General features: G+C 41.2%; 1 protein-coding gene across 6 annotated transcripts in view; it reads left to right on the top strand.

Annotated features, from left to right (window-relative positions):
- ALG1 (ALG1 chitobiosyldiphosphodolichol beta-mannosyltransferase) overlaps positions 1-5,764 on the top strand; it is a 128,933-nt gene extending 123,169 nt beyond the window's left edge. For all 6 annotated transcript variants that reach the window (XM_073633011.1, XM_073633012.1, XM_073633014.1 and 3 more), the window contains one exon: positions 3,381-5,764. In XM_073633011.1, the coding sequence (XP_073489112.1) occupies positions 3,381-3,512 (132 nt within the window). In that variant the 3' untranslated portion in view covers positions 3,513-5,764. The remainder of the gene's footprint in view (positions 1-3,380) is intronic.
- The last annotated feature ends 6,773 nt before the right edge of the window (positions 5,765-12,537 follow it).

Raw genomic sequence — 12,537 nt, 5'->3', positions numbered from 1 at the left:
CGTGGGACAAGCTCTTACCAAACATGACAGTGTTGGAGCACCCATTGCCCAAATCACGGTGGCGGATATGACAAAACCACCCACAGATCCAAAAACCGGAGCCTGGGTGTGTGTGGTTGGCCCCACTCTGCCCACACTGATCCACCCCCAAAAAAGAGACACCGAATCACGGAGCCCGTCCAAGAGGGTACTGTGTCAGGATTAGGGTTGTCCCGATACCGATACTAGTATCGGTATCGGCACCGATACCGAGCATTTGCCCAAGTACTTGTACTCGGGCAAATGCTCCCGATGCTTCCCCCGATACCTGGAAGACAGCTGTGATCGGCGCGTGGGGGAGTTACAAGATTCTCCCCCAGCGGCTTTCAGCACCTTTAGTGACATACAGCGGTGATCGCTCACCGCTGACTGTCACTGCATCCTCCTCCATGCCCCCTCCGTTCCTCTGTCCCCCTCCGCTGTCCCTCTCTCCTTCCCTGTGTCTCTCCGCTGTCCCCCTCCGTTCCTCTCTCCTTCCCTGTGTCTCTCCGCTGTCCCCTCCGTTCTGCTGTGTCTCTCCGCTGTCCCCCTCCGTTCCTCTCTTCTTCCCTGTGTCTCTCCGCTGTCCCCCTCCGTTCTGCTGTGTCTCTCCGCTGTCCCCTCCGTTCCTCTTTCCTTCCCTGTGTCTCTCCGCTGTCCCCCTCCGTTCTGCTGAGTCTCTCCGCTGTCCCCCTCCGTTCCTCTCTCCTTCCCTGTGTCTCTCCGCTGTCCCCCTCCGTTCCTCTCTCCTTCCCTGTGTCTCTCCGCTGTCCCCCTCCGTTCTGCTGTGTCTCTCCACTGTCCCCTCCGTTCCCCTCTCCTTCTCTGTCCCCTCCGTTCTGCTGTCTCTCTCCGCTGTGTGAATGGACAGAGTCAGCTGACTCTGTCCATTCACATAACTGAAACATTGTAATCTCCTATGATTACGATGTGTCAGTTTATGAATGGAGAGGAGCCGCTGTCTTCTCTCCATTCATTCTCAGTGCAGCTGAGGCTGCAGAGAAAGGGACAGTGGAATCTCTATCCTCTGTCTCTTTCTCTGTCTCAAGGGGGAGATATCAGAGGTCTGTTAAGACCCCTGATATCTCACCAAAGCCCCCCAACGGGGCTGATTAAAAAAAAAAAAAAAAAACATATAAAGAATAAAAAAAATAAACGCGTAGGCCTTCGTGGAAGACATTACAAGCATCTTTATCCATCGCACATCAGTACAGCTGTTTCAGATTTTTTTTGTGTTCACTGTGTTATGTTTATTTACATATATAAATTTTTCTATGGAATAAAATTGTTTTTACGTTACTTTGTTGCTGTTAAAATCCCACAACCTTATTTGAGGGTATTTCACCTATCAATCTAGGGATGTTGGCAACATACATGATCTAGCTGGATGGTAACCTTTTTCTATTAGTCAGGGGAGTAGAGACAGATCGTGTGTTCCTAGTATATATAAACACTGATCAGTCTCCTCCCCTAATTAGTCCCCCCCCCCCCCCACAGTTAGAACACACCTAGGGAATACAGTTAGCCCCTTGTTCGCCCCCTAGTGTTAACCCCTTCTCTGCCAGTGACATGTATACAGTAATCAGTGGTCCCAAAAAAGGGTCAAAAGTGTCCGATCTGTCCGCAGCAATGTCACAGTCCTGATAAAAATCGCAAATCGCCTCCATTACTAGTAAGAACTAAAATAATAAAAATGCCATGAAACTATCCCCTATTTTGTAGATGCTATAATTTTGTGCAAACCAATCAATATACGCTTATGCCCCGTACACACGATCGGACTTTCCAACAACAAAACCGTGGAATTTTGTTTGAAGGTTGTTGGTTCCAACTTGTCTTGCATACACACGGTCACGCAAATGTTGGCCAACAATTACGAACGTAGTGACGTGCAAGACGTATGACGAACCAATAAAAAGGAAGTTCAATAGTCAGCATTGATTCCGAGCATGCGTGTTTGTACTTTGGACTTTTGTCCGACGGACTTGTGTACACACGATCAGAAAGTCCGACAACACACATTTGTTGGCGGAAAATTTGAGAACATGCTAGCCAACATTTTGTTGGCGGAAAGTCCGACAACAAATGTTCGATGGAGCATACATACGGTCAGACTTTCTGCCAACAAGCTCACATCCAACATTTGTTGTTGGAAAATCCGACTGTGTGTACGGGGCATAATTGAGATTTTTTTTTTTTTTTTTTTACCAAAAATATGTATAAGAATACATATCGACCTAAACTGATGAAGATTTTTTTTTTTTTTTAGATTATTATAACAAAAAGTACAAAATATTGTGTGTTTTTTTTTTTTTTTTTTTAAATTGTCGCTATTTTTTTGTTTATAGCGCAAAAAATAAAAACCGCAGAGGTGATCAAATACCACCAAAAGAAAGCTCTATTTGTGGGGAAAAAGGGATATACATTTTGTTTGGGTACAACATCGCACGACCGCGCAATTGTCAGTTAAAGCGACGTAGTGCCGTATCGCAAAAATGGCCTGGTCAGGAAGGGGGCAAATCCTTCCAGGCTGAAGTGGTTAATAACTGTTGATAAAAGATTGGGCAGGGTTTTCCCTCTTTTCAATGAACCAGCCAACACATGGGGGGTTTATTTACTAAAGTTGGAGGGTGCAAAATCAGGCTCACTCCTGCATATGAACCAATCGGCTTCCAGGATTTATTGCCAAAGCTTAATTGAACAAGCTGAAGATAGAAGCTGAGAGGCTACCATGCACAGCTGTACCAGATTCTGCATGCTCCAGCTTTAGTAAATCTACCCCATAGTCTTGCACTTTCACAAGGAGCAGTAGAACTTGATTACGGTGTAGCAATGCAAAGCTGAAGTGTATGCATATGTAATAAGAAAAAGTAGCTTTTATGTACATAGATACGTAATTGCAGAATACATTTTTATAAATGTACTGTGTGTTTTAAACATTATCATACATTGTAAACTTGAATCTGATCTTTTTTACAAGCCATTCAAATTATTACAATCACTTTCAGTTGTCAATTTTAGGAGGCCACTTACTGACCCCGTGGGGTTGGTTTACTAAAGGCAAATCCACTTTGCACTCCAAGTGCACTTGGAGGTGCAGTCGCTGTAGATCTGAGGGGAAGATCTGAAATGAGGGGAGGCTCTGCTGATTTTATCATCCAATCATGTACAAGCAAAACATTTTTTTTTTTTCCTTGAATGTCCCCCTCAGATCTACAGAGACTGCAACCCCTGTGTCTCATACACATGACTTGTTAAGTGCTACCACATTTATTTATAAGTGCACTGTATTAGATGTTTTTTTGTTTTGTTTTTTTTTATTTCTCATCTTCTCCCCCCCCCCCTTTTTTTTTTTTTTACAGATGTTATTCTCTAATTTTACAAGTGACTTCGGTGAACTGAAGCAGTTTCGGCAAAATCTCAGAGAATCTAAACAAATGCGTTGGGACGAAACCTGGGACGAAACTGTTCTTCCGCTCTTTAAAGGAAACTAAAACTTATTTTTTTTTGTATGTTGAAATATTTTTTCTACATCACAATGTATGCACAATAATTAAAGTCTATCTCTAGGAAAAACATTTGCGTTTTTGATAGAGTGAGGAAGGGTTATACTCTTTCAAGTTTCTATTGCTGTCTGTGTCACCATGGGGAAGATTCACCCTATTTGTACTGGTTACCATTGCCACTCAGGAAGAAAGGTGGGGGAAACCTAAAACCTTGGTTGTCCCCAGAATTAAGGGGAAATCCTCTAATGGAGACACCTATTCCAAGGGCATCTGCCTAAGAGGGGAAATTTGCTTGTTTTAGGTGATTTCCTGTAACTTCCTGTTTCGTGTATGTGCACCATTGGGAGAAATTCCATTCACTTCCTGTCCATGACTGCAAAAAATAACCTGGCAGGGCAATTTATCCCTTCCCAACCCTATTGAAAATTGAAAAAAAGGTGTTGGCTAAATATAAACTTTAACCTGTAATCAACCATTGCATTTCTCCTAAGTAAAGAAATAAATTCACTATTTTATATATACCCTCTTGAAGCTTTTATTATGGAGTCTGCCTTTGGAAATTCATCAGTTTAACCACTTCATACCCCGCCCATAGTCAAATGACGTCCGCAGGAGGGATCCCCCATCCTGGGTGGGCGACATATGACGTTCTGAACTTCCCGGCTGTCTAGGGGGCGGGGGCCTGCCGCGTCACTCAGGAGCCGGTGCGCGTGCCCGGCGGCTGCGATGTCCGCCGGGCACCTGCGATTGCCGGTAAAAGAGCCCGGGACGTGGATCTGTGTGTGTAAACACACAGATCCACGTCCTGTCAGGTGAGAGGAGACCGATGGTGTGTTCCCAGTACAGAGAAACACTTATCGGTCTCCTCCCCTTGTGAGTCCCCTCCCCCTACAGTTAGAATCACTCCCTAGGTAACACATTTAACCCCTTGATCGCCCCCTAGTGTTAACCCCTTCCCTGCCAGTGCCATTTATACAGTAATCAGTGCATTTTCATAGCACTGATCGCTGTATAAATATGAATGGTCCCAAAATAGTGTCAAAAGTGTCCGCCGCAATGTCACAGTCATGATAAAAATCACAGATCACCGCCATTACTAGTAAAAAAATAAATAATAAAAAATGACATAAATCTATCCCCTATTTTGTAGATGCTAGAACTTTTGCTCAAACCAATCAATATACGCTTATTGTGATTTTTTTTTTTAACCATATGTAGAAGAAAATATATCAGACTAAACTGAGGGAAAAAATAGTTTTTTTTAAAAATTTAGATATTTATTATAGGACAAAAGTAAAAAATATTGTGTTTTTTTTCAAACTTGTCACTCTTCCTTTGTTTATAGCGCAAAAAATAAAAACCGCAGAGGTGATCAAATACCACCAAAAGAAAGCTCTATTTGTGGGAAAAAAATGATAAAAATTTAATTTGGGTACAGTGTTGCATGCCCGCGCAATTGTCATTCAAAAGGCAACAGCGCTGAAAACTGAAAATTGGCCTGGGCAAGAAGGGGGTGAAACTGTCCTGTATTGAAGTGGTTAAAGGAGTCTGAATGAATGATTGGAGGGAGGGAAGCATTTCATATTTTATATGATTCTATAAAAATTAGACAGGAACAACTTGCCTATTTTGTTTTACAATTACACATAATTGCACTGCATTATGTCACCCTAATTCATAAATGACCTTTGTAACATAATATAAGCAACATTGTTCTTTATGGCTTAATACATTTTAACTGTAAAGAAATGTGCCTAGATTCAAGGATGAGCCAAAAAGCCTGGCTTTGTATAGGGCCTGTTCACACCAATGTGCCCCAGTGTACTTTGGGATAACATGATGCAGGCACCCTAATAGGTCTTCTGAATCGGAGTGTTCTTGCCCCAGTCCCTGTAGCAGGGGTTTTATTACAACCTTTCACGGTTTCCAGATCAAAGAGGGCATGTATCCCATCTTGGATCCAAAAACTTGAAATGTCTTTAGTCGAGCTCAGAAGTTCAGTATAGAATCCCCCATGTCTGCCATTGCCTTCCTTCACCAGGGGGGCTTTGTGGCTTCTGTGGACATTAAAGATGCATACCTACATGCCCCCATCTTCCCAGCACACCAGCAATTTCTATACTTTGCTGTGGGTTCTCTGCACTTTCAGTTTGTGAACAATACGCACTATGCCATGCTTTAAAAAACTTGCTCTCGCATAACATGTTACATAACATAATAAAAGTGAATGGTGCAATAAATGAAGTGATACATTTTGTAAACACACAAACTTTTTTTCTCCTATTAAACACTAGCATGAAAGGTGTTATACAAAAGTCTAGAATAAGTAAAACACTTACAAGAAAGTCTAATTGTTTCCTATGCTGTTCACTGTATTCTTTTCCAATATACAGAACTAAAAAATACCTCCATCCAAAGACAACACACTGCTATGAAAGTCCTCCCTGGAAATATAAATAAGTCCAACTTTGGTGTCATACACCATGCTCTTCCTTAATATCCAGGACTATAATACACCTCCGTGGTCACCCCTGGTGTCCATTCCCACACTCTATTGCACTCACCAGAAGTAGTGACCACTTAAGCTAAAAAGTGGGTCTGGAATAGCTTTATATTGCAATCCACTCTCCCGCAGTCACTACTCCTACAGTAGACAGTAAAATGCAAGCCACACAGTCCTCTTGTATACCTCCAGATACTCCAATATGGCCGAGAAGAAGAAGAAGAAATTCAATGTAGCAGCGCTATAAAAATAAATAAAATAACACAAAAAAAAATTGTGACTAATCCAAGACAGTGAATGTATGTGAACTACAACACACAGCAACATGTGTAAAAATAATGAAAATTAATAAAGAAAAAAAATCAAAAAACAGTTTATGAAAAACACATCAGTGTAGATTCTTGTGATATACACCTCTCAAAGACAGTGCACCTCCACCACATAGAATGCGCGCTTAACAAAAGGCAAGCTTTTATGAGTCTGGGGCTAAAATACTCAGCCAGGGCCTTTATCCGGGGGGATGTTGAATGTCCACAGGGGTTGCGACTTGAACTATGCCCCAAACATCAAACCAGCAGGGGGATAGGTCAGGCATTACCCAGAAAAGCAAGAAGACTCTCCATAGTGTAAAACGTACCAAAGGTTTATTAAAACTTTTAAAATTGCACTTACAGAAGTGATGTTGTAACGATCAAGAGAAAAAAACAGCCAGCCGGCTTGCGAACACCCGTCCACTGAGTACAGCGCGATGACGTCAGCACATCAACCTCCCTACGCGTGTTTCGTCACAAACTGACGTCTCGCAGAACAGGGGACGCACTGAGTCATCATGCTATATAGTGAAAAGACAGAACCACACCTCGATCTGAGTCCTGGGAGGCGGGAATCCAATCCTCCCAAGGGGGAGGTATAAAAACAGTATATTGAGAAGTAAAAAACTTTATTAGAAATTGCAGCAAGACGCAATATATCTCAGAGTTAGGAAGGCACAGAGAAATTGGAAAAAGGCCAAAAATACGGCATAGTTAAAATAGCATCACAATTAACCAGGCTATATTAATAATAAAAACACGGAAAGGTAATAAAATGAAGTACACGGGACGAAAAGGCAACTCCAGAATTAGTAATAGAGTGCCAATCTCCTGGAAGTGGGTAGGGAATACAGGATATAGTCCATCCATGCCTCTAGTGGTGAAAACACGGAACATATCCCATGTTGTTTCATGAAAACATTAAAGTAAATATAAAAAACTGGTCAAACCACTTGAAATGACAGACTATAATTAGTAAATATATATATATATATATATATATATATATATATATATATATATAACATATGTATATAAAAAACTCTATATATTAATATTAATAAGATCTTCAACTATAGAGGGAAAAAATATATATAAATGTATTAAATTTTGTTAATAAATTGTAATATATGTAAAAAGTTAGGGCCACCCAAGACTCACATCATGTTCACAACAATGAAGGTGTAAATATTGTGAGTGCCCTATCTGTACGGGGGGGCTTCTGCTTAAGCAAATCCCCTCTCTCCATACCAGCAACTTCTATAAGAGTATGACTCAGCGATTTTTTTGAATATCCATTTTCTTCAAAGCGCATAGTCACGGTTTTTGCTTGCATCAAAAACTCACTCTCATTGGTACAATTCCGCTTCAACTGTATAAACTGGCTTTTCGGTACCAATTTGAGCCATGACGCATGGTGGCAGCTATCGACAGGAATATATGAATTCCTGTCAGTACTTTTAAAGAACGTTGAAGTATTAAATTAATCATTCCTAATTGTAATTGTTGGGTCTAAGAAATTTATTGCTGACTGGCTGGCCTCATACTGAAGGATAATACCCCTGGTGTTATTATTTAGATCCTTAATAAAAAGGTCCAAATCCAAACGGCTACCATCCCAAAGGAGGAGGATGCCATCAATGTACCATGCCCTCGCATTGCATATTACGTAACATAATAAAAGTGAATGGTGCAATAAATGAAGTGATACATTTTGTAAATACACAATAAATTTTTTTTCTCCTATTAAACACTAGCATGAAATGTGATATATAAAAGTCTAGAATAAATAAAACACTGTTACAAGAAAGTCTAATTGTTTCCCATGCTGTTCACTGTATTGTTTCCCAATATACAGAACTATAAAATACCTCCATCCAAAGACAACACACTGCTATGAAAGTCCTCCCTGGAAATTTAAATGAGTCCAACTTTGGTGTCATACACCATGCTCTTCCCCAATATCCAGGACTAGAATACACCTCCATGGTGTCCACTCCCACACTCTATTGCACTCACCAGAAGTAGTGACCGCTTAAGCTAATAAGTGAGTCTGGAATAGCTTTATATTGCAATCCACTCTCCCGCAGTCACTACTCCACTACATTAGACAGTAAAATGCTAGCCACACAGTCATCTAATATACCTCCAGATACTCCAATATGGCTGCCACAACCTCCAGCTTCCAGTACTTCTGCTTTGCTTTCCACCGGCCAGAAGTGACAACAGAAGATGTGATGTCACACAAGAAACCAGGCCCGTGATTCATCTATTTATTGAAGTCTTTAGGGACAAATGGTTGCCTGTCACCTCATCCGTATATATATATATATATATATATATATATATATATATGTATATGTGTGTGTGTGTGTGTGTGTATATATATATATATATATATTTTTTTATATAGTATCTCACAAATGTGAATACACCCCTCACATTTTTTGTAAATATTTTATTATATCTTTTTATGTGACAGCACTGAAGAAATTACACTTTGCTACAATGTAAAGTAGTGAGTGTACAGCTTGTATAACAGTGTAAATTTGCTGTCCCCTCAAAATAACTCAACACACAGCCATTAATGTCTAAACCGCTAAAAGTGAGTACACCCCTAAGTGAAAATGTCCAAATTGGGCCCAAAGTGTCAATATTTTTTGTGGCCACCATTATTTTCCAGCTCTTGGGCATGGAGTTCACAGGGTTGCCACTGGAGTCCTCTTCCACTCCTCCATGACGACATCACGGAGCTGGTGGATGTTGGAGACCTTGCGCTCCTTCACCTTCCGTTTGAGGTTGCCCCACAGATGCTCAATAGGGTTTAGGTCTGGAGACATACTTGGCCAGTCCATCACCTTTACCCTCAGCTTCTTTAGCAAGGCAGTAGTCGCCTTGGAGGTGTGTTTGGGGTCATTATCATGTTGGAATACTGCCTTGCAGCCTAGCCTCCGAAGGGAGGGGATCATGCTCTGCTTCAGTTTGTCACAGTATTCATGGTTCCTTCAATGAACTGTAGCTCCCCAGTGCCGGCAGCACTCATGCAGCCCCAGACCGTGACACTCCCATCACCATGCTTGACTGTAGGCAAGACACACTTGTCTTTGTACTCCTCACCTGGTTGCGGCCACACACGCTTGAAACCATCTGAACCAAATACGTTTATCTTGGTCTCGTCAGTCCGACAACCTGGACATGGTTCCATTGATCCATGTCCTTAGTCTGCTTGTCTTCAGCAAACTGTTTGCGGGCTTTCTTGTGCATCATCTTTAGAAGAGGCTTCCTTCTGGGGCAACAGCCATGCAGACCAATTTGATGCAGTGTGCAGCGTATGATCTGAGCACTGACAGGCTAACCCCTTCAACCTCTGTAGCAATGCTGGCAGCACTCATATATGTCTATTTCCCAAAGACAACCTCTGGATATGACACTGAGCATGTGCACTCAACTTCTTGGGTCGACCATGGCGAGGCCTGTTCTGAGTGGAACCTGTCCTGTTAAACCACTGTATGGTCTTGGCCACCATGCTGCAGCTCAGTTTCAGGGTCTTGGCAATCTTCTTATAGTCATAGGCCATCTTTATGTAGAGCAACAATTTTTTTTTTCAGATCCTCAGAGTTCTTTGCCATGAGGTGCCATGTTGAACTTCCAGTGACCAGTAAGAGAGAGTGAAAGCGATAACACCAAATTTAACACACCTGCTTCCCATTCACCCCTGAGACCTTGCAACACTAACAAGTCACATGACATCTGGGAGGAAAAATGGCTAATTGAGCCGAATTTGGTCATTTTCACTTAGGAGTGTATATTTGTTGCCAGCTGTTTAGACATTATTTTGAGGAGACAGAAAATTTACACTGTTATACAAGCTGTACACTCACTACTTTGCATTGTAGCAAAGTGTCATTTCTTCAGTGTTGTCACATGAAAAAATATAATACAATATTTACAAAAATGTGAGGGGTGTATATATATATATATATATATAATATACACACACACACAGTGGGGACGGAAAGTATTCAGACCCCCTTAAATTTTTCACTCTTTGTTATATTGCAGCCATTTGCTAAAATCATTTAAGTTCATTTTTTTTCCTCATTAATGTACACACAGCACCCCATATTGACAGAAAAACACAGAATTGTTGACATCTTTGCAGATTTATAAAAAAAAAAAAACTGAAATATCACATGGTCCTAAGTTTTCAGGCCCTTTGCACAGTATTTAGTAGAGGCACCCTTTTGATCTAATACAGCCATGAGTCTTTTTGAGAAAGATGCAACAAGTTTTTCACACCTGGATTTGGGGATTCTCTGCCATTCCTCCTTGCAGATCCTCTCCAGTTCTGTCAGGTTGGATGGTAAACGTTGGTGGACAGCCATTTTAGGTCTCTCCAGAAATGCTTAATTGGGTTTAAGTCAGGGCTCTGGCTGGGCCATTCAAGAACAGTCACGGAGTTGTTGTGAAGCCACTCCTTCGTTATTTTAGCTGTGTGCTTAGGGTAATTGTCTTGTTGGAACGTAAACCTTCGGCCCAGTCTGAGGTCCTGAGCACTCTGGAGAAGGTTTTCGTCCAGGATATCCCTGTTCTTGGCCGCATTCATCTTTCCCTCGACTGCAACCAGTCGTCCTGTCCCTGCAGCTGATAAACACCCCCACAGCATGATGCTGCCAACACCATGCTTCACTGTTGGGACTGTATTGGACAGGTGATGAGCAGTGCCTGGGTTTTCTCCACACATACCGCTTAGAATTAAGGCCAAAAACTTCTATCTTGGTCTCATCAGACCAGAGAATCTTATTTGTCACCATCTTGGAGTCCTTCAGGTGTTTTTTAGCAAACTCCATGCGGGCTTTCATGTGTCTTGCATTGAGGAGAGGCTTCCATCGGGCCACTCTGCCATAAAGCCCCAACTGGTGGAGGGCTGCAGTGATGGTTGACTTTCTACAACTTTCTCCCATCTCCCGACTGCATCACTGGAGCTCAGCCACAGTGATGTTTGGGTTCTTCTTTACCTCTCTCACCAAGGCTCTTCTCCCCGGAAAGCTCAGTTTGGCCGGACGGCCAGCTCTAGGAAGGGTTCTGGTCGTCCCAAACATCTTCCATTTAAGGATTATGGAGGCCACTGTGCTCTTAGGAACCTTAAGTGCAGCAGAAATTTTTTGTAACCTTGACCAGATCTGTGCCTTGCCACAATTCTGTCTCTGAGCTCTTCAGGCAGTTCCTTTGACCTCATGATTCTCATTTGCTCTGACATGCACTGTGAGCTGTAAGGTCCTATATAGACAGGTGTGTGGCTTTCCTAATCAAGTCCAGTCAGTATAATCAAACACAGCTGGATTCAAATGAAGGTGTAGAACCATCTCAAGGATGATCAGAAGAAATGGACAGCACCTGAGTTAAATATATGAGTGTCACAGCAAAGGGTCTGAATACTTAGGACCATGTGATATTTCAGTTTGTCATTTTTAATAAATCTGCAAAAATGTCAACAATTCTGTGTTTTTCTGTCAATATGGGGTGCTGTGTGTACATTAATGAGGAAAAAAAATGAACTTAAATGATTTTAGCAAATGGTTGCAATATAACAAATAGTGAATAATTCAAGGGGGTCTGAATATTTTCCATCCCCACTGTATATATATATATATATATATATATATATATATATATATATATATATATATATATATATATATACACACACACACACACACATACACACGCACACACACACATATATATATATACACATACATACATACACACATATATATATATATATATATATATATATATATATATATATATATATATATACACACATACATACATACATACACACACACACACACACACACACACACACACACACACACACACACACACACACACACACACACACACACACACACCATTCCTCCTAATTGTTATTCCTGCCCAACGCATTCCATATTGGCTCCCTCTAACGGGTAACTCCATACCTCAGCTATTATTAGTTTAATATGTCATCTTGTGGTTAAAACACTAAATGCTTTTTTTCTGTAAGTGCTACCTATGCTGCAATAGGTGTAAGTGAAAAAATCCTAAAATCCCCCCAAAAATACAAAGAATGCTGAAAACTAACAACTCATTAGTGTAGTGTGTTGCTTTTCCAAAAGCACGGGAATTTATTAATTATCCAGGTTGAGGGTAA

This window comes from Aquarana catesbeiana, linkage group LG06, assembly GCF_042186555.1.
Source record: "Aquarana catesbeiana isolate 2022-GZ linkage group LG06, ASM4218655v1, whole genome shotgun sequence".
Taxonomy (NCBI): domain Eukaryota; kingdom Metazoa; phylum Chordata; class Amphibia; order Anura; family Ranidae; genus Aquarana; species Aquarana catesbeiana.
This window is presented reverse-complemented; position numbering and strand designations above follow the sequence as displayed.